The sequence below is a fragment of the Cydia splendana genome, chromosome 14 (genome assembly GCF_910591565.1).
Source record: "Cydia splendana chromosome 14, ilCydSple1.2, whole genome shotgun sequence".
Taxonomy (NCBI): Eukaryota; Metazoa; Arthropoda; class Insecta; order Lepidoptera; family Tortricidae; genus Cydia; species Cydia splendana.
In genome coordinates this window covers 12,298,338-12,322,185 of record NC_085973.1, presented here as the reverse complement: position 1 = coordinate 12,322,185, position 23,848 = coordinate 12,298,338, and the positions used below count along the sequence as shown (strand labels likewise).

At 36.5% G+C, this 23,848-nt stretch overlaps 3 protein-coding genes across 5 annotated transcripts in view; 2 read left to right on the top strand and 1 right to left on the bottom strand.

The window, feature by feature from the left end:
• The window catches only part of LOC134796805 (deoxyribonuclease-2-alpha), a 464,519-nt gene extending 446,749 nt beyond the window's left edge, over nucleotides 1-17,770 (top strand). Inside the window, exon 9 of the mRNA XM_063769027.1 lies at nucleotides 17,756-17,770. The gene's annotated coding sequence lies outside the window, so the exon portion shown is untranslated. The remainder of the gene's footprint in view (nucleotides 1-17,755) is intronic.
• The window catches only part of LOC134796683 (uncharacterized), a 398,919-nt gene that overhangs the window by 313,459 nt on the left and 61,612 nt on the right, over nucleotides 1-23,848 (top strand). For all 3 annotated transcript variants that reach the window (XR_010144987.1, XM_063768836.1, XM_063768837.1), the window contains exons 5-8: nucleotides 18,037-18,143; nucleotides 22,179-22,283; nucleotides 22,661-22,754; nucleotides 23,594-23,787. Coding sequence is in view for 2 of the 3 variants with exons in the window: in XM_063768836.1 (XP_063624906.1) it covers nucleotides 18,037-18,143; nucleotides 22,179-22,283; nucleotides 22,661-22,754; nucleotides 23,594-23,787 (500 nt within the window). In the remaining variant the exon portion in view is untranslated. The remainder of the gene's footprint in view (nucleotides 1-18,036; nucleotides 18,144-22,178; nucleotides 22,284-22,660; nucleotides 22,755-23,593; nucleotides 23,788-23,848) is intronic.
• LOC134796758 (uncharacterized) overlaps nucleotides 1-23,848 on the bottom strand; it is a 161,003-nt gene that overhangs the window by 131,555 nt on the left and 5,600 nt on the right. The gene's annotated exons all lie outside the window — the stretch shown is intronic.

The following is a 23,848-nucleotide window of genomic DNA, read 5'->3' as shown; positions in this document are numbered from 1 at the left end:
TGCAGCGAAATCCGAATGGTATCTTAAGGCACCTTTATTAAGGGGCCCAGAGATTACCAGTTCGCCGGACGATATCAGCCTGTCAGTTGTTCGAAACTGTCACCTTTTGCGATTAACTGACTGATCGTCCAGCGAACTGGTAATCTGTGGGCCCCTTTACAAACGCGTGGTACGGTCAAGGAATTTAATTTCAGTAGGTACCTACCATTCCGTACCTTGTCACAGTGACAATAGTATGAGGTCTCTAGCGACTTTCAAATTGATTGTCATTGTAACAAGGTACGAAATGGTCTGAAATTAAATTCTTTGGCTGTACAACGACAGCGGCAGCAGTAATAACAAAGACAGGTCTTTTATCACTTTGTCGCGTAAAACTGTTTACAAAATGTATGTCTCTGATCGTGTCCCGTGAGTCCCGTCGCCTTCAATGCTCACTTTTAATACATAAGTAATTGGAAGACAAATTTATATTGGTTCTGAGGCAAAAGCTCCGTATCACTGTCTGGAATAACAGCCTACCGCCCTTTGACTTGATTACCACTGGGGTGTGACTCCAAAAGACCTTATGTGGGAGAAATAGAGAGCATTTTGCTTTGTTCCCGAGAAAACAGGCTGTGACCTAATTGTCTTAGGACTTTGTTTTCTTAACCTGCACGGCTTTTGTAATCTGCTGTAGCTTTTCATCCTTGGTACCTCGTGGAGTTTTTTAAGGAAAAAAGTTATCGTAGCTGAGATGTAGGAAGGTAAATTAGGTACAGTCCGATCTATATTTAGGTAATAAATAATGGGTTATGTTATATTTTATACATTTGACATTGCTTACTTGGGAATTCGATTTGAGAAACTTTCGATTCGATATTCTACCGAGCGAAGATTTATTAAGTCATAATCCAGTGTACCCAAGTATCTAATTTAATAACGTATTTATCACTACATCTTATAATATATTAATATATTATGTAGGTCACATATGCGTAAAATAAACATAAAATGTTACAACAATCAGAGCAATACCTCGTCTATTTACTTATCACATAAATAAATTAAATGTAACGAACGCTTGACAATATCCATAACAATCAGAGATGGGCAAAATGTAATCGACTAACGATTAACGATTAAGACTAAAAGAATTAATTGCGACTGACGATTGAAAACGTCGACTGATCAATCGTAGTTGTATAGAGTGCAACTAATTTAGTTGCAACTAAATTAGTTGCCGATTGATTACGGACAACTAATTTTTGTAATCGACTAATTAGTTAGACTATTTTTTCCGCGACTAATGTTAGAAGCAAATTAAATGGATAACCTCGGTATGGCTATGTTGACAGCCAGCAGATTAGGACATCTTAACAGATGTAGAAAAATGAAATACCACATGTGTTACATGCGATATTTTGACCATTTTTATGGAGTGTAAAATTTATCTTATCTAAGCCTTTGTATTTTGTTGTTAATCAATGTCAATAGTAAAAATAATAATTAAAATAAAAAAATATCAAATCAACGTTCTGTATACGATAAAATGTTCATATCATATGTTTGATTTATAGTCCTTGTGCTTCTTGAATCGTTGACTTCAGTGAAATCGTTGACTTGGACGCGACATCTTTTCTGCTTTTGATCTGCAGAATGTTGTCGGTACTCTGCAACAGCATCTTCTCCGTGTTTTCTTTTTAAATTACTTAAAAAGTTTGAAGTCGTATTTGCAAGGCCGTTTATTTTCACCACTTTTGGCAAACACTTTACACATGTACCAGTTACGATAGTGCTTGTTTACCATTTGATTTCTCCGACTCCTAATTAAAAAATTTGCCGTCTAATATGGTCAATGCTGACTTATTTCTTTCTTCAGGAACACTAAATTCATCGGAGGAATTCAAAGAACTCTTCCCACTAGAATCCTCATCGTCACTGATGGCACTTATTTTAAAACAGTTTTATACACAAGTTTTTGACGCGAAAGGCTTTGAACGTTGTATTCGATTCGAGTGAAGCTTAGTGATTAATTAGAAATTATTGCATTTTCAACTATAACTTAACTAGTAAACAACTGATAAGACGGATGAGTAAAGTAGCTGTCTCGCTCTTTCATATATTGTTCTCTTTCTATTTTTTTACCTGAACTCCTCTTTCTTAATTAACCCGCCCTTATCAAGATTTGCCATGCAAAATTTATGACCAGTTTTAAGAAGTAATAACCATCCAGTATTCTATTTTTTATTATTTCGGTATTATATTTCCGTAATAAGTAATAAGCACCTAGAATCTAAAATGATTCATGACAACATGTTCAATACATATAATATAATATGACCTAGAGACCTCAAACCATCTATGAGTATGAATTTATGAAGCATGAGTCTTACATCGAGTAGCCTGTTCGATCAATTTGCTACCGCTTCAATATATTGGCAATAGCCCTAATAAATAAAATATGTATGTTGATTGATATATTTGAATGTAGAATGACGCAAGGAAAATGTACAATAGTTAACGCTGAGAGTTCTTTACAAAGAGGTTGAAATATTTTTAATGACCACACGTTGAAAACAAATTAGACCGCATAGATAATAAACAACATGCAGATGTCTCATACAATAAATAGAACGTGGTTTTTTTAGAAAATGCGTCGGCACTTGCATCAAAATGCAATAAACAACTTCCAGGTAAGCAGGATTATCCCATTGTTATTAACAATATTGTTCTTCTAGGAAAGAGCTGGCAATATAAGCGTAGGGGTAGGCGTACCCGCGAAACGAGCTAAAATCGATTCTGTGAAACATGATGTTTGATTTTCCTGTTAGGCACGAATTGCACGATTTTATCTAATTAATTAACATATAAAAAATGTAGGTACCTAATGTTCCAGTAAGTAGTGATAGATGCCTACTTACATTTGTTGATGCGGATGTGGTAAACTTCCCTTTCAGCCCGCGATGATGGCCACTGCGTTTAACAGCCACTTGTGAAGATAGATTTACCTTATACATATATCATCGAAGTCTACGTTTTAATGTATTTATAATTCAGTGTACATTTTCAGACGTTAACGAATGTTTAAGGACTGGCAAAATCTTATCGTTGAAAAGGTGAATCACTACGCGTTATTTTCGCCATTGTCATTCAATCAACTTCCTAAATTTTTCCCAATTTCGTCACCCACAAACTGCCTAAAGATCTCATAAAACTTTGATACTGCTTTGAAGTAAATTTTTCTCTATGATATCCTGTTTTGTTAGTAAAATGTGACGTTCCACGGGAAAAGGTACCTTATGAGGGTTTCTAGTTTCGGAGATATTAAATGTTTTGTAAAGAGGTGAAAAAATGCTCAATTTTTTTTTATTGTGTGATCTGAAACCTTAATGCGTAACGTTTGTTTACCTGTTTTTATTTTTGTTATAAGTTAGTTATAAGCCTAGTAATGTCGTCTCAGAGTTTAGTAGAAAAGGTACCTTATGGAAAAAATATTGAAAATTCCCAAAAAAACTAGTCAATACGGGAAAAGAAGTTTGGTAGAGAACTGTATTAGCATTCTGCAAAACTAATTTGATAATTTCAGTTCTGGTTGGGGCGCCTCGCAAATATTATAACCGTACATAGACCGACATCACAAATCCAAGTAGACTGCTATTATACCAAAGTTACTCTCGTCAAGTCTTTCTTAACTAGAATAATCTTCATTTGGTTTGGTCGCATGCAGTAAATCAGCCATTGGTTTGCTGAAAAATGCCAATACCCGACGCATTACCTTATGGAATATCTGAGGTCATTGAACCTCAATGCCGCTTATCTTCAATAGCAACCGAAATATATTATTGATAAGAAATAGACGATTTATACCATCTTAACCCCAAAATATTATTAGTTTATCCTAACTGTTCCATCATCATCATGCCTCATCATGTAACTTGACCACAAGGTACCTTTTCATTACATACAAATTATTGGTCTTTTTTAAGATTATTATGACGAAGAACTAATTAAATTGGGGGCAGTTTAATGTAAATTAATATTTTCTATTCATAAAAGATAAACTATAATATGATTGATATTTTGTAGTGATGTATTATTAGATTTATTTCCATAAGGTACCTTTTCGTAAATGTATGGAGCAAATACTGTTATTGTTATGTAAGTTTAAAGTGGCATAAGGGGTTAAATATAGTATTTAGTTGGGGTTTTAGGATTTATTTCATTTGAATGACAGAATTTCTTTCATATGTGCTCAGAAAAATTGATTGTGTGTCACATTAAAAGTAAAAATATTCAATTTTGTGATTTTATATGAAAAAGTCAGAAAATACATTTTCACTTCTAAATCGGTATTGTTTTTTGCTTAAACTGTCTGTCAGTGTCGTTTTCTAATAGATAAAATTTAAATCTTGAGAGCTCATTGCAATCAATCGTGAAAATGAAATAAAACTTTATTTTCAAGAGATTGGTTAGTATACACATAAATCAGTCGATATCAAAAGTTTCTATTTGCATTACAGAACAAGTCGCAATATTTTTTTAATCTCAGATATATAAGGCATTATTATTTGTAGTCAACTATGTAACTTACTTCAGGAACATAGTTTTTTAGGCGGCTAAACTTAAAACTTCTCTATCGTAAAGTTGCTCATTTCACAACATTATTTTCAAAAAATCATATCTCTGTAACTACGCAACCTAGAAGGTTGATCTTTTGTGTTATCGATAGCTTATTTATTGTAGATTACTGGGGTATGCATAACTCCATACCCGCCATAAGGTACCTTTGACCGTGGGACGTCACAAATATTCGCACTAGAATCATTATGCCGTGGCCGTTGCCCCGCGGGTCACCGACCGCCGCTTGCCCCGAATGAGAAATACCGAATCTATACTTTGCGTCATTATTTTATGATGTTTACTCGTGAACATTATTTTATGGCCTTTCGTTTCTATTAGATTAGTTTCGTTATTTAGTACGCGGCTTCATATGGTAGGTTTTACTCAATTGCGTGTTTGTACAGACTGAAACTTTAGTAATTTGAGCTTCCGTGTTTTCCAGTGATTACCTACAATTAGATTAGGAGCTAAATAAACAGGCATATAAACATATAAACTAAGAGATATAAACAGGACAAAGAAAGAGTAAGGGATGTTTCAGTTTCAACTGACCCATTTCTATTTTGCAGTAAGTACATATCTAAATAGCCTAGCCTATTTTAAGTGAGGTCAAATGTTTACCTACGTATTTAGGCAACTAACCACCATAGATTTTGAAATAGTTCAAATAGTTTTGATAGTTTCTCGACATTCAGGTTGTGTTTCGTACTCGTACATCGTCGTATTCTATGTTATATAATCATTTTTATAACTAATAAATTCACTAAATTGGCAAAATAACAAGCTTTCGCATAAAAGACTACGAAAACAATAAAATAAACCTTGCGCATACGAGGCAACAGAGCCATTCTACCGACTTTACAAATTTAACATGCAATGTAATAGTTATTAGGCAGAAAGGTTTACGGTCTCGCTCGAAAGCCCGTGGGAACACTCGGACACCGTTACGAAAAAAAAACAATTACTACTAACAAAAGCCGCCTACTGCAATGTGGCTCGGAGAGTAATTTACACAATCTCCTTTTCAGTTTAATAATGTTATCTTAATCTAAACCTTACTCCGTTTAGTTTAATCTGATATTGGAACAAACGTGACAGATTTAATAGAGAGCTTGGAAGATTGTCGAAACTGAGGAGTTGAAGGCACGTCCACGTACTACGAAGATGTCGATTAGCATATCTAATTGACGTGAATAAAGATATGCGTAACGATAGAGATATTAGAATACCATCACATTTTTTCATAATACATATTTTAATTTTCTCCAATTTAATTTTAAATAGCGAATCTTAGTCATGTGGTTCTCTAGAACCTGGGTACAGGTAGTGGTTTTGCAAAATCATTGCTTATTTGCCTACTTTCAACACTTGCGCTACGTACACCGTTAATGGTGGGTGTTTTGTGCTTCAAGTCAATAAACTCCATGCCATCTCTTGGTTTTGTATAAAGCTTTGCCCACACATCACAAAATTCCATTCCAATCCATCATTAAATTTGGGAGGTTTTATGTACAAACAACACATTAAATGTTTTCTGATTTCTGTGTAACAATCTTAAAATATAAAAAAAATTAAGAATTGCCCGTTTAAAGACTTTAGACTACCGATTTGGTAATTAATTACGGGTCTCTATTGTTTCCCAAATAGTTTTAAGTCATAATGTATTGTTTGTCCGAATTTTCGTTAGTCATAATTGGTTTTTCTCAGAAACGCGTAACTTTTCAGGATTGCCAGAAAACAAACCTAACCTAACCTGTCTATAGAATATCCTTACGAAAATCCTGAAAAGTTAACGGTTTCAGTTTTATGACTAACGATAATATGACAAACAATACATTATGACTTAAAACTTTATGGGAAACAAAGGGACCCCATTAATTACAAATATAAGATATTATCGTCAAAACCTTTTATTAGATATACATATTTACATGTCGCTGTAACTTGACATAATTAATTGCCAGTCATACGTGCAATAAAATTCGCAATCGATTAATTAATTTATTTTATTAAATTTATTACGTAGGTATGATAATAATGTATGCTATATCAATGGCAATGTAAGGAATGAAATAAAGCTCTTTTTATTTTTATTTTATTTTATTTTATTTATTTTTATTTTATATCAATGGCCTGATCTACCATGACGGTCCATGACCATAAATGTTCTGCAATAAAAAGTGCGCCTAAGGCAGGCGAACCGCGGTGGTCGAGCAGCTACCGAAAATAAAAATATGTCCTAACTGCGGAAAACATTTTAAGGTAAAACCAACTTTATCACAACTTGCTTAAAGCTCAAATTATATGGGCCTAGTGTTTATAATTGGGACCTTTTTGTGCGTTAATCACGTATTATTTAGTTTCGAAACAGGCCGATATTCAACTGTCAAAATGATAGGCATTCCGATTGAAGATCGAGGACAGGCATCAATAATCATTGCGTTTGTCTTCAAAATAAAACTCCACCTTAATTAATTAATGATTGTTTTGTAACTAACTAATTTAAAGAACGATTGATTCAACTGTGAGACCAAATGCTTAGACTTTAGATTACTAACTCATCCTTATTATAATTATAGATTATAATTTATTTCTCATTGTTAACCTTGAATCGAGATCGGGAAGAATTAGATGCAGGCATAATTAATTGGATTTTTTTATACCAAGTCCTTGGTGACACACAAGCATCCGTACTTGGATTGGAACATGAGTAAATGAGATTCAGGAACATCTGTTACCTGTATGTTCCCACGCATGATACGGAATTGTGAATGATCCAGTAGAAACCTGAGCTTATTTCGTTTTTACGTGTTATAGTTACGGCTACGGGATCTCAGAATATTATCCTATTTAAAACTCCGACTACTCGGTCGAAAATCCTGTTAAGAAAGACATCAGGTTTTCTAAAAAAACACTCGGTCGAAAATCCTGTTAATAAAGAAATCAGGTTTTTTTTAAAAACACAACCTATTTAAAATAGTGGTATCTCCTTCCTTAAATCTCTCTACTAATCTACATTTCCACGAAAATTTTACGAGATTACAGATCAGATCGCAATAATGCTTAGGCTCAAGCCTCTTAGCCTCGAGAGCCTAATAAAAATACAGATCGGTTTTCACAGAGCCACATTAGGAACTTACTTATTGAAATACCATAAATCAATATTCCCGCCACGGATCACTTAAATAGCTTAGACATCGAGTTACGGCTCGATTCCGATAGCTTGTTTTTGCCTGCGCCTGTTAAATTTAAAAAACTCGTCGGCGACATCGGACTTTCATTAGCGTTTTATTAATATTCTTAAAACGGATCGGTCAAATTACCCCCGCTAGATGGAGCGCTTTTTGCGGCGGGCCTAATTGCGATCTCGGTGTCTCTAATTGAACGGTTAGCTCTACTTATCGAGTAATGCGAGAGGACTTATGTTCACGACCAATTTTGCAGATATGTGTCTTTTTCTTTTTATCAACTGGGTAACATGGCTGCGAAAAGCCTGTATGAAGTGCACTATTTGATTAAGCGTAGTTGTTATTAGTCTCTGGGTCTCGCTAGATTGGACTACTTAAGACAAATGCTCTGTACCCGGATTATAATAATAGGCCGACATCCTAGTTCCAAAAGAGAGTATGTTAGTGGTGATTTTGTGGTGGTATTGACATTTTAGATCGGTAGGTCAGCATATTTGCTGAACAATTATGCGGTTTATTACGTCTGTTTGCTTTTTTTAACGCATGCAGAATATTAATGTGGCCTTGGACTAGTGACTTCCCATGGTTAGACTGGGATAGTGGGTATTTCTAGGACAGAAACATATTACTACCATTACTTCAATTTATAGCTAGAAATAACCAGGAAGAAAAAACCGGGCAAGTGCGAGTCGGAGTCGCGCACGAAGGGTTCCGTACCATAATGAAAAAAAAAAACGGAAAAAAATGCAAAAAAAAAACGGTCACCCATCCAAGTACAGTGGATTTCGGATATAACGACGATGAAGGGACCACCGAAATTTTGTCGTTATATCCGGAAGTCGTTATAAGCAAAGGTGAAAATATAGACATATAATTTATAAATTTTAATCCGAATCGTTAGTACCATCGCTCACACTGTTAACTGTGCATCGGCGGACCTTATGCCTTTTGTAATAAGGTCCACCGATGTATAGTTAAGAGTGTTGCTGTTTGTACGTTTCGAACAAGTGAATCTAAATAGTCAATATCTACCTATAAACAAAAGGTCACCACATTTGCTAACCATCTGTCGATGTAAACAAAAAATAAGAAAATAAAGCTCTATTGTCCTTTGACGACCGACTCCGGTCGCAATATCTGCATGGGATTTCTAAGAACTTGTTACAAATGGTTCATTAAAAACCGTCGCTACACCCGAATTCGGCGCTACAACCGAAATCGCTATATCCACATGAATCTTGTACTAAAATATGCTTTAAATTCATGGGACTTGGATTTTACGTCGCTATAGCCGAATGGTCGCTACAACCAAGGTCGTAATATATGAAATCCACAGTACTGACCACGCCCGACGTTGCTTAACTTTGGTCAAAAATCACGTTTGTTGTATGGGAGCCCCATTTAAATCTTTATTTTATTCTGTTTTTAGTATTTGTTGTTATAGCGGCAACATAAATACATCATCTGTGAAAATTTCAACTGTCTAGCTATCACGGTTCGTGACATACAGCCTGGTGACAGACAGACGGACGGACGGACGGACAGCGAAGTCTTAAAAAATATATACGGTTTCACATACCTACTGTTAATATCATTAAATATTTTCTGTTTATTGACATCCAGTATCCTTATTGAGCCCTAATGTGAGATAACTAACGCACTGGACGTACCTCCAAATACGGCCAACTACAACGAGAGTACCTAAGTCTTAAGGGGCTTTTTCAACCGTCTTACTTTATTACCAACTCGAAAAAATATAAAGGCCAAAGTTATCATCAACATACCACGGCGTTAATAATGTATAAATTTGGTCTGGTGTGTATGTAAATACGTTTTTTAGAACTGTTAAACGACTGCTGTTAATGCGTTATTAATAACAATACAGCGTTCGTTATAGGTAATTAAGGTATACACTCCTTTTTCATATGATTGCATTTTTAATCAAAATAAAACCAACTTGGAAGTAACATGTATTTCTCCTGAAAAGGGACTCGAGTACACCTTGTAATAAGCTGGGAAAAAGAGTCTTATTGTACATACACTAAGACTCTTTTCTAGAGAACGACACAATAAAAATGGCCCTCGGCCGCTGTTTACATATTACCCGCCAAAACGTAAGCGTACTACATTCACAGGTTTATGACTGAAACGCAGTAAAAACACCATTATTGTCTATAATGTGTTGGCCAGAGAGTTATTCATAGGACCGTTTTTATTTAAAGATCCCCACTAGCATTGAGGTAAAAATATGTAGAATGCTCACTCCATACTTCAGTTTTAGTACCAAAAATACTTATTTTCGTAGTCGACATCTAGCATCGAGTAGCGGAATTATCAGTACCTACTGCTACTTGCTGAAAAGTCTTATGCTCAACAATTTTCAGCTAATAATATTACAACCGGATTAACTGGAACTCTATTTTCAACGACTTCTGCTTTTAATATTGATGATGTAGGGAGTGAGCACTCTATTCTTACTATATTTCTCTATGCCACTAGCTACTAAACCCAATTTAGTGCTGGCTGGACTTTGTGAAGGACATGTGTTCCAATAACTTTTTATCACTAGCCACTCACATGCTTGATATTTTTCAGTGACCTCTATTATTATAATAAAATAAGGGTGACAGCTGGTAGCTACAGTTACCAAAAGCAAGTGAGTGGCTAGTCCACTTCATTTTCTCATTTAATTTAATAGCTATATTTGACAGATCACCGCGACCCCGTAAATCATATTACTAAAACCAGAGGCAAACAGGCTCCTGATGAAACAGACTGAAGTAAAATTGTTTAACGATACACAAACAATTTGGCACACTCATTCAATAATAAAGCATATTGCTGCCGAAAATTTAATATGGCGAGGTCATCGCGCTAGCACTGCGAGATTAAAAGATCGCAGACAGAAAACAACGAACACCAACGCGGGCAGTTCGTCACTTGAACGAAAAAAAAATTTTAATAGGTACTTGGTTGATTCTCAGTCTTTTGATGTTTGTTTACTTGGTCAAAAAGTGATGGCAGCTTATCGGAAAGGCGTGAGTCCAAATGGAGATCTTGAGTTCCAACCCCGGCCGGTATTAAAGAGTTTCTTGAAACATACCGAAGTCCAAAATATCACTAGATATTTTGAAAACTATTTAATGTCATAAACATTAGTTTTCACAAGCGATTCTTTCTACAATATCTAATACCAAACGGACCTCAGGCATCCTCTAGCTGTGGCAAAGGCAAAAAGAAGAAAGATGATGACGACGACTTGGTTGAATCAGACTTGACTTAGCTGACAGCATGTAACAGTATTTCAATCGCTAGTTGTCCACTCATTTATTTATTTTTAAAATCAGAATCCATTCTCTGCACACCATCACGTGATATTTACGGACCTTCAATTTAATTAAAAGTGATAATCATTATTACTTACACGAGACGGAGTGGCCAGTTTTAAAGTTTTTACAACCGTCATTCAGTTCAGAATCACCCACTTGTAAGTTGTACTGTCCGCGGTTACAATGGAACCGGTAAATAAATAAATAAGTGCAAAAAGCGGTTCTGAAATAGCCCCCCTCAGTAGGCAGCTGCAACTCAAGGCGAACCGCCCGCTTCTTTAGGCCACGGTTTGCATCGCAAATTGGTTTTTTTTTTGCTACAAAAACCAGAGAGAACTGAATGATAGACTTATAGTATCTGTATAACCAGACATACAGCTGGCCAAGAAGTCAAAGGAACATGATATTCAGCAATGAGAGAACGATGCAGTTTCCGTACAAAGACACATTTTCTCATCATTGTTTTACCTACACAGCTAGCAAGACATTATATAATGCAAGACTGTAGTTCACAATTTTTGGTACGACACGTTAAGACCATAATTAATAACTTTACATATACATGAAGATTCTTTAATCTTATGCAAAACATAATATGGTCTAAGTGGCCCGAAGAGGTATTATATATGATGAGAAAAGTTTTTTTTATGGAGATAAACAGTCTTGTTATTTACCTGTCTTTGTTAAAAAGCTCAGCCTCGGCCTAGTCTAAAGTCTCAACTGTTTCAATGATCACTCGATTCGTTTTAAATGTTTTAATATTCTATCTTTTCATTTCCCAGTACATAAGTACACTACATGTATACAAGCAGAAATGTTATATTTGCGAAATGACTATGTAATAGAAAATTACCAAACCAAACAACACGACAGTAAATTGACCAAAGTTATACGAGATTCGTGTGAACAAGTGGCCGAAGCGTAACTTCATAAATTATTAGGGCAACATTCACGATAATTTCGTGAGTGTTTAATTAATGAAGTGCCCTTAAAATTCAAACAACGAACGCTTTTAATAGCCTTATTTCACCTGCTTTGTTTACCAAGCTCGTATCTCGATATTAAGATTCTCGTAAATGTAACCTTAAGGAAATCAATATACGGTTCATATTTAGATGAGGATGGAAGAAAAAGCTTGAGAGTCGATTTGTATCATTTTGAATGCACCTGCAATTATAAGCTATCACTGTCTATCACGCTCATCTCGACATAAACTATCTCTCTTCTTATATATCGCGAGTTTTATAGCTTGCCTTGTGGATTTTTATCGCGTCCAGATGTGAAAAACATTTTAATACTTTGTGAATTATTAAATGAGTGTATGTTCTTTATAGTGATTGATTTAAATGATGTAAAAGATAAACATAGAAGTAATACGGTATGTAAAAGATACGGTCCATATTAAACATTCTGAATACATACATTTGTTATTTTGGCGAACAGAAACTAGTGACACTAATGTGGTCTTTAATTACACAAAGTACGGACGAATTACACAAAGTAAAGTACTGAAATAAAAGATATGGTCCATAAACATACTGATAATATTTATTATTTTAGCTACTGAATATGTATTCCATCACATCACTTATCAGGCGAACAGAAACTAGTGACACTAATGTGGTCTTTAATTACACAAAGTTATTACGGGTCTCAAAGTCACGTTACTCTGGTCCGCCTGAGATATCGACTCACTCGAGCTTTCACAACCAATGATAATATATCGCCTCTATTGTAGCGATAATATATCACTTTTTATCGTTAAACATCTCACAAAATCTGTACAGGAGCCCAAGAGTTATGAAGCGAGCAGCTAGATTTATTATATATCAAGTTATATTCAAGGAAGGAAAACGGATAAAATTATTGTCAGTTAAATCGTGGGACTGGCGACCAATTACCGATGCCCTTTAAACAATTTAAACCCGAGATTAAGATGGTATTTCACGATATACGACCGTATATTGTTCGCAATCGATATCGCTTATTAATATGCAAATGATAAATAACGAATAAGTGATTGCGAATTTGTTATTTATGGCGCACGGATGTGTGATTGGAATGTAAATTGGTGTCTTTGATATTGTTATATATCATGTGCTTGGTCATGTTTACATTCTAGTAACCTTTAAACGCGTTTTAGTCACCCCGTTCCTCTGACCATATTTTAGTAGATCTTTTCGTTTGAACCTTATATCGTGACCACGGTAAGTAATCCTATGTATTGTACTGTTTTAAAGGTATCCTGCTTTCCTTATAGACTTTTGTAGGTTGTTGCTCTTGACCTCCTCAACGGTCTCATTTATCGCGTGATAAACGATATAAAAAATGACACTTTCTAATGATACCTTTTCTGACCAACGCAACCTAAATGTTTTTCGTAATCTAAATTTAGATATCATTATTAAGAGAAATGTGACCTTTTACCAGTATTACATGAAATAACTCCTACTTAACACTACAAAATGAAGCTTAAGTATTTTTTCTGTGACCTTTTACGCCTAAATATATTTTATTTACAGAAGTTGAACTTTAAAAACAAATAAATCATTATAACAAACAATTACTTAAGTACAGTGAAAAATACAGAGTCTGAGGAAAAATAGTAACGAGTTAGATAACAAACAGGACGAGTGGGAGTCCAAGAGTGCCGCCTCGGCTTTCTCAGTACTATACCTACGAGGTAACTGTACAGGTACCAGTACAGGGGCGTATTTACCCTAGGGCCATCCGGGCCATGGCCCGGGGCGCCAGCCCCCAGGGGCGGCATATGCCGCCCCTGGCGGATTGCATTTTGTTTTTCTTCCTTGACTTCTGGGGCGGCGAAACGTATTGGCCCGGGGCGCCAAATTTCAAAATACGCCCCTGTACCAGTAAGTAGGTACTTTAGTTATTTTGTACGCTCAGAATACATGACGATTAATAATATTATAGGTATCAATATATCACATACCTACTTGGAATTTTCCCCTTTTTTTTTAAATGTCACAATTGTTCGAATATGTTGTCATTTTCCTACCGTCGTCCCGGCTTTTAGCTACGGCTCAAGAGAGCCTGGCTTCCGCTTGGCGACTAATCCCAAGAATTAGCATGGACCTAAGTTTTAACGTAAGCGATTGCTATCTGACATTCAAACCCAAAGGCGAAATTAGGCCTTATTGGGATTGGCCCGGTTTCCTCACGATGCTTTCCTTCGCCCAAAAGCGTCAATAAATATCATGCATAACTTGCGAAAATTTCATTGAAAAGAGCAGTAAGAGCCGGGATTTAGTAAACTAACGCTGAAGTAGGTAATATGTTCCTACTCGTATAAAAAAAAATGTACCCGTATTATTTATCGAATACTCGTATTATCAATTAATAAAATTAATGTCTGTTATTGTCAATTAAGTGTAAGACATGACATACCCGTGTACATATACATACTAGTTTTAACTTTTCACGCCACTGTTCGGAAATGTGGCAATAGATGGTCTAAAGCCAAGCTGGAAAGTAGGCAATAGCTGTAGCACCTGAACCACCACTACTACAATGTTTCATTGTTATCATCATCTGTCATTGGTGACGGTTCGCTACAGCAATGAGTATCATTTAAAACATAAAAATCAATAAATGGTCTTTTTTGGCGCAACTTTTTCCTTCAAAAATAAAATTAGGTTATTTATAGGACCAAATTCTTGTTTAAAAAAAAGAAATGTCAAAACCATTCAGTTAATTTTTTTTAACAATTATCCATTCAGTTCACGCTTAAGGCGTTTTTTTACTTTTGTAGCTGTTTGTGGTTTTTTTTAGTAAAAACGCTTCTAAGTTTAGAGTCGGTTTGAAGCAAATAACAGAAAAACGCCTCTTAAAAGTGATAAAAAAAGTAAAAAGGCGGGATTTGAAAATACTTACTGAATTGGATAGTGTAAATTGTGTTTAACTAAAAAATACAAGAAACACGTATCTACGCTCGCTATAAAAATGAGCTCTTCTAGTGAAGAAAATGATATTCGCGATAACGCTGACGCCTACCGAATTCAAGAGACAGCACAAGCAGTGGCTAGTAATTTGCTGCCAGAGAAATCGGGGGCTAGTACTTATAGTTATGCAAATGTTTTCTTATTTCCTCGCAGTAGTCGTGAAAAGCACTATGTAATGTCTCGGCCGGAAACGCTAAAGATGGACTCGTATTATTTGAGGGCCTCCACTGACGTGTCGGCCCTCAAACGACTCGTCCATCTTTTAGCGGTTTTCCGTCCTCTCCTACAATGTACTATAGTGTCAATTACGTCTTTTATAACTTCTATGACAATACAATAATCTTTATTGTATTGTTACATTAGTTGCATTTGCATAATAACAACTAACATTATGCATGAGTGGTTACTGATTGCCTTCGTACTATCTGATGCATAATAAACAAAGACAATAATATTGCTAGTATTCTAATAGAATGGTACCTATAAGAAATTGTGTAGGTATAACAAATCCGGCAAATTAAATATTGTGCCAGTAAAATACTATTGCCAAAGATCCTTTGGGGCTGTCCATAAATTACGTCATCGATTTTTGACGATTTTGGACCCCCCCCCCCCCTATAATCATCCAAAAACCATGCTTCAAATTACCCCATTTCCTCCTACTTCATGCTACCATTTGCTACCGATGTCCAGACCCCCCAGAATTTGACAGGTGATGTTGAAGACTTTGTACGGCTCCGTACATTATGGGGTAACTCGTGTCAAAAGTTGACGTTTAACAATTCATTGACCACAAAACATATGGCGCAGTACAGCGCCTTCTGGGTTGGCTGTCAAACCAAGGGCACGTTTTATTCTTAGACTATTACCTCTCTTAAGGGCTCATTTAGACGGTGTGAAAACTCGCATGCGAGTTTCATTACATTGCGTTATTTGATCGGTCGGCTGAATTGTTGTAACCTCAATGGTCCGCAATGTAACTAAAATCGCATGCGAGTTCGTGCGCGTCTAAATGAGCCCTTTTTACAGTCAACAACTCTTTGCTACTATCCACACAGTTATAGTTGAAAATGTTAGGTTGGTAACAATACTCACACGTATAAAAACCGGGTCAAACAACCGAAAACAGCTCGATTCGAGCGGAAGTGGTTCTGACCGCAAACTTTTATCTAGTGCGGACTATTACAGAACACGGCACCGTATCGCCATCCACCGCATCCGCGCAACAGTTGTCGGCGTGACGGTACAACTTACAAACAAAGGGACTGAGGTTTTGACTCAAACACAAACAAAACTTCTAGCGGGTAGGTATTAGGTAGAGGTTATATATCAATTCACTACCTTCTTTTTCTTTGTCCGTCCCTGCTCCCGTTATCTATTTTGGGGTCGGGTCTCCTCACACTTCTGCGCCAGGCCCATCGGTCCCGGATTGTCGGTTTTGGCAATTGGGCTTTGGTAAAGTCTCTCTCGATGTTAGACCAGTGTCAATGGCGGGCAGCCGCTACCTCTCTTGCGTTCTGGTAAGTTAGGAGCGATTTTCATTCGCGATCAATCACTACCTACTGAAATCAAAACGATCCGACTAGTTTATAACATAAGTTTGGGGTATGGGTCATGTCGTCATTAATAAGAATAGAATAGGGATCCTCGTGCCAAAGTGAAATAATAACGATACACGCGAATTCAATACAAAAGAATCCTTAATTTGATCTCATCTTGACATCGTTGCCGCGCATTTTGCTCGCACCAATAAAATCAAAATGAGAAAAAAGTTAAAATCAAGTTATTAAGTTTGAATGCCGTTGTTTTGATCTTTGAAGAAGCAACATAAAACTAGGTTTATTATAAAAACAAGAAACCGTATCGCTAACCGCATCCACCGGAAGGAAAGTTTGGAAAAGGAGAACGTTCTTTGTTAGAATTTGCGAAGATGCTCGAAGTTTTTAAAGCACACAGTCAAAACGAAAATAGCCAAGTTTAAGTTTAAATGCGTTACTTGCATATAATGTAAACTTTGCTTGCGTCGTTGAACCAAAGTTAGAACTGAAGTTTGCATACATTCTAATAGAATACCTTTTAAATAGTTTTCTGATATTTCTTGAGTCTCCTTCAGAAATAATGTTATTAAGGCTTAAAAATCAGTGGAAAACGGACATTCATATTGAAGGCACATGGCAGCTAAAGATATCACGAAATTTACAATATCATTCTACAAAATGTGCTTGGTCAAACAATTTTGGTTTAACATCGTATGCTCCTTGGACATTTTAAAATGATTTGCTGATACGGATGTATGGTGATTTAATCGTATCCGGTCGACTGACGCTGCCTTTATATATGTACTTGACCTTTATCGTACGATTACCAAATAACTACGACGGGAGCAGTTTATCAGTGCCAATGTCATTATAAAGTGTTTTCGAACTGTTTTAAAGTGTTTAAACTATGTAGGTACATATATGTAGGTATATGCTATCATATGTATATGATACTTTATCTCTTAAATCTTTTTATTTATTATGGTTTGTCCAGATCGAATGCGCCATGAATGCACATTATGTGCAGGTACTACGAACTAGTCATACTATCAGTTCGCACGTCTACTTTCAAATATTTATTTGCATTTTATTATTTTATCCTCACTTGTGTCACCTATTGACATGGTGCCAAGGGAAAGGGAAAATCAGGCGAAACCGAAACGCTCTTTTAAATACCTATTTAAAATACATATCCAATATGTACCTACATATCTCAAAGATTTACGGCATTACTTACTCATAAAATACATGTGTCAAATCTAACAAGCTGTTGAGAATCGTTGTCCCTAACCGTCTGTTTTTTAGAAAGAGACATATATAGTTTTATAGAGATTTGCTAAGTTTTATGATGAAGTGGATACATATGTAGATTTCTCTTACGTTGTTCATGTAATTAAAGAATATATCTGTTTGTCCTCAGGATACTACCAGCCGGCCGGACCGCTGATCAAGGAAGCTGCTGGCGACACAGAGCGCGCGCTCGCGCGGTACCACCCCCCGCCGCATTACCACGCCCCGCACCCACCGGTAAGTTAATTAGAGATTTTAAAACAATTCGTATTGCAGCCTTTTTAAATAATAAAAGCCTAGGCTACTTTTGATTTGGTGGTAGGATGATTTGAAGCTCGTAGTTAGAGCACTAAAAGTCGTAAACGAAGGCTCTTTTTGACTTGATGAGAGTATAAGAGCCCTGCGCATCCGCGCCAACCAAGTACTTACTTACAATGCACCACACCACAACGCTATGGATAGGACAGTAGGGCCTCTCTAAACTGCTTTGATCAAGCTTCGATTTAATTTATTGAAATAAAGCCACGATTCCAAATGTAACAAACTGAAAAACTGGACGATATCAGTTAACAAATGTAAACAATAATGCAAATTGTACTTATTATAATTTTTTACCAAAACCACAATCATTTAATTACATGTTAGGTTAGCTTTCTGATGTTTTTACTAATTTTAGCAGTTTTAGCCGCGGATACCTTTTAAGTCCTCTTTATACAGGGTGGCTAAAAAATAATTGCATTCCCGTTGCCAGGGAAGTTTTGGGATTATACTGAGCTACTTTTACTATGGGACCAACCCCGCAATCGCGAAAATTTGGTTGTTTCATACATTTTGGCTGGTCCATTTTCTATGGGAGGGTAAAATTTTGTTCGCGATTTCAGGGTTGGTCCCATAGTAAAAGTTGCTCAGTATAATCCCAAATCTTCCTGGCAACGGGAATGCAGCTATTTTTTAGCCAACCTGTATAAAAACAACACCATTAAAGCTTAACAGTAAGCGTCGTACGTCGTACACGCCGCACCGATCAAAGCGGCATCGTTATCTATTCTGTGTAGACACGCTCTGGGGATAATCCCTGATAAGTTAAATGCCTTTAAAGTGTCGGTATGTCTTGCTTGTACCCAGTGGGTTTGTTAGTAAGAACTTTAATATAACACTATGAAATAACTGCTTTAACTAATACTTACATAAAACATGAGTGCAACCAAATCCGTCTTCGTTATATTTTAATATTCCTACGCAACTCCATACTCGTAACTGTCGCATGCGCGATACGAGCCTAAAAAAACCTGTACTTGCTAGTTACACTCCTTTCTTGAAGAACCTCATACTGTAGTCACTTAAGAAAATCTCGGCTGGGAGTTATATAAAACTCCTTATGAAAACTTAAAGGGGCCCACTGATTAACAGTCCGCCGGACGGTATCAGCCTGTCAGTTAGAACAACATTTTGACAGTTCCGAACAACTGACAGGCAGATACCGTCCGGCGGACTGTTAATCAGTGCGCCCCTTAACTATAATTACTAAATTTACTTTATTACTAAAGCGCCCTTGAAAAGGTCACTGAAACGTTTCAGAATGCAGTTGACCTTGAAATTTACTAGCGGTCGTGAGTTCATATCATACGTCATAACTGTGGTGACGTCACTCACACCGCCTACACAATATGAGCTCCACTGTGACGTCTGGCACGCGTGAACGTAATACCGTAATACAGTGCTTATTCAGGCAAGCTTTTCATTGACGTCACACGCGACGCATAAATGCAGTATCAGTACGTAACATGGACAAAAAATTGTCCGGATGGTGTGAAATAAAATATTGTGCACTCATGAATCTGCAGTGATAATTAATTTTATTTGATCAAGTTTGATTCATGGTCCATTTTAGTTTCGGGCAAAAAAACATCTACAACACAAAATCTTATCAAGTACAATTACTATCAAAATACATACAAAACTAAGTAGCTTCTAATAAATCAATCGAATTTTAATACATGATGGCCCAAAAATACGTTGACAAATAATATTTAGAAATATTTTTCTTACCTCACGTCTTTTATAAAATATCATTAAATATTTAAACTACAGTAATTTAACTAAAACAAAACATAAAATCTTCAAAATATAATGTTATAGCTTTGATACACAAACGCAAATGTTTGTTAAAATTATAAAAAAATATATATCTTAATTTATTGAAATAGTTGGGAGAACTGTAAGCGATATGATATGCTCAATAACGGGTCAAATGGTATGGCCTCAAAATACCATAATCGTTTATCGGAATCGTTAAAACCATTATTGATAAAGCTATAATACATAAACAACAACTTTATAACTACCTATATTAGCTGTTCATTATTATTGAGATTACTTGAAACCAGTATTAAAACGTTTACGATTACTTTCAGACATTCATTAAGAAGATAAATAAATAAATTGCTTTATAGGTAATACGTAATACTCGTAAAATTATGTCAACGTTATTATATTAGGTATGTATTAGGTACTTAAATATCATATCCCCTTTTGATTTGTCGCGAAGATTATTTCTTAAATTTTCAATTGTCCGCGATTAATAAAACCATTCAAGACAATTGTAAGATAAATCTAAACCAATGATGTTTTGTTAAAAAAACAACATTAGGTAAATGATACATCGAAGAAAAAATTAAAACAAGGATCTTATTCTCAGGTTCCCCTTATTACCTACAGATAAAACCCTCTCTTTAGTTATTTTTACTCATATTTTTATCAATACATAAAGATGTAGTAAATTAAAATAACGCGCATTGTATAGTCGATGCAAGCACGCAATGTGAGGCGTTTTTCTCGATTTAGCATAACCTCCCAAAATCAAGCAAACCCAGGCACCTGTTAACAAAACGCGCTATTAATTAGGAAAATGAACATTACACACAAAGCTAATTAGCGGGACAAACGCCCTGAGCTCCCGACGGAGCCGCGACCCGTACGAATGGGGCCCAGGGGCACGTGAGGGGATTAAAACGTACGGATTAAATTGTCGACGCCGACTGCGTACGCACTGTAATACGCAACAGCACAAACATCACCAGTATCATGAGTTCATGCAATTATTTATTAAATTATCATCATCATCATAATTTAAGAGCATGGCTCTTGTCGGTGGAGTATGCGCCAGTTTTCGCGGTCCTCGGCCAGGTTCTTTGGGTCCCTGTAAGACACGACATTTGCTTTTGCTTTTAGTTGTTGTGTATATGTGCTTGCTCGTGGTTTTCCTCTTCCTCTCCTAGCTTCGATCTTGCCTTCAAATATAGTTTTAAAGAAAGTGTCGTGTCTTATCAAGTGACCTATAATTTTGCCTCGTCTATTCTCTATGGTCTTCAGTAGGTTTCTCTTCTCTCCAACGTTCGTTTTTTTCTCCGTCCAACTTATTAACTTTATTAAAGTAAACAATAATTAATTAAACTAATGTTGCATACAGAAGCAGCTTGATACAATTCTTTGGGGTCTATCCAACCCAAGATTACAAAGATTCCATTGGGTGAAATTTGACCGACAGGCGAATTCGAACGTATATATATAACAGACATCATAATGACATCTAAATGATGTCATTTCGTTATCATGCATTTCGCTCGTAATTTTCTGTGCATGTTTTGGCGCGAGCGAGACGCACTATAACATAACTAAATAACATCATTCTGATGTCAGTGTACGTTTGAATTGGCCTGAAAGTCTCTATCTTTTGGGTGTTCGTGGTTTTCAAGTTTGTGTAAGTCAAGATATTGTATGTAGGCACTGTGACCGCTTTCAACAGTTTCGACGTAATAATACTTATGTTATCGTGTACAATTAATGGCCGATATCTAATTAAATTAAACACAGTTAGTTGTTTGTTGTAGCTGAATGGGGAATAGGATGTTATGATGTTACTGATATTTAAGCGAGAAAATTACCTACTTTGGTGTATTGATAAAATACATAATTATTTGTACATATATAAGGTAATCTCATGTCATTTTTCGTAATTTGTTATGCAAAGCAAAGGGAATGAAGATTGGTTGTTACTAGTTACTTCAAGTACAGCATACCGATGCTGTAGAATCAACCTCGTGCCTGTCGACTTTCTATCAAAATAAATAATTTAAATAGAATACTTCACCCAACAGAGCCTAATAAGTGTTGGTAGTTTTCTACACACTTACATATGTCGGTACGGAAAATAAAGCGCCTTCTGGTTAGCCTATGTTGAAATGAGAGATTAATTTAAGTTTATTTTTACAGGTACTTCAGCAGTATGGGCCCTACTACCCATCTGCTGATCTCTGCTATCAGTACTATAGGCCGCCGGGGCGCTACCATCTGCCGCCACCGCAACCCGACGCACCGGTAACCTTTAACAGACCTATAATCCTTCAAAATCCTATAATCATCGATGAGACTATTTTTTGGGTTATTCAAGCCTGTTTAACCCTTTACCAGGCTAAGGGATATATATTTCCCACATACGGCACATCAAACATGTGTTATATTTTCCATCAGTAAGACTGACATCCGATTGTCATTTTTGAAATGTCAGCCTGGTAAAGGGTTAATCGGAGGAAGACAAAAACGAAACAAAATATGTTAAAGTAGCGAAGTGAAAAAAGCAACCTGTTCTAACAATAGGATACATTTTTAGTATTTTACCACCTAGTACTTTTTACTAGGTACATAACAGTTCAAGCATCTTTGTACTGTAAATAACATGTTTTTATGTGTTTTAGATGGTGGGAGTCGCCAGTGATTCGTATCCTCCGCCACAATACTACGGCCAGCCGCCGTGCTACCAGCACTCACCACAGAGGATACCATATGTCGGTCAGTACTAAGCTTACTTAGCTTTAGCTCTCTACCAATACGACGACCGGCAACCCGGACCCGAGCTAAATAAATAAAAGTCGCGGTGATATTGATGGCCTACTTAATAATTACTAACGGTACCTATAAGTATGTAACCTATATATATTCTGGGAAACTAAATCCTAGGCATTAAGATCGCTAGAAATGGCTATTGCCATAATCGCTGATCGGCGATAAATTGTTGCACTATCAGATTGCAATTCAGTGGATGAGTCACTAGCACTTGACCAGTGAGTCATGTGCCATCCTTATCAAAGTCCGGACATGTTGGAACTCATGCAAGTGACATGTAGATTATATTATAGCTCATTTGCATCATCATATTTTTTATGTTCACTCGATCTCGCCAGACCGACCAGACATAAACGGACTTCGCGTACCTAACTAATACCTACCCAACTCACCTATTCGTACATCGATCGTTCGTTCCCACATTGACGGTGATCTTATTCCTTTAGTTTTTAGTCATTTTAAGTGATGAGGTATTAAATATCCGATTGCGAGGGGAGAATAGTTTTCATAGGCACGTCTTTCAGGACAAAACTCCTCAATAAGTACTAACAGTACTTAATTTGTATAAGTCATATAGATATCTTATCTTGTAACTGAAGTCAGCTGAATCGCTACAGTTCTCGCGTTTATTTCCACGTCTAATCTGCTATTATTCTCACTGCAGTGACTCACTGTTTTTACTTCTCTCTGAAACCTACTTAACCAATTTTACCCATTCGTATATATGTTCATGTAAAGGCTTGGATGGTGTACTTACAAATACTCATTGTAACATTGTTTTTCAGAATACCGCGGATGCCCGTGCCCAATTAACGCGTGTCCAAAAAACGTCCTTATTGGGCCCGCTACTGGTAAAGCCCCTACCGGTGGCGGCCCGGCAGACGTTCCACCTGCCCTCGCGCCGCCCGGGGGCGCCTTCCGAGCGAAGGTGCGGGCGTGCGCGCTGGACGCCGTGTCCGACACCCACGGAAGCGGAAAGGTAAGTCTACCGAGGGTCGAGTAAATCGAGGGTTTTTATTTGTTAGAACATCGGATCTCGA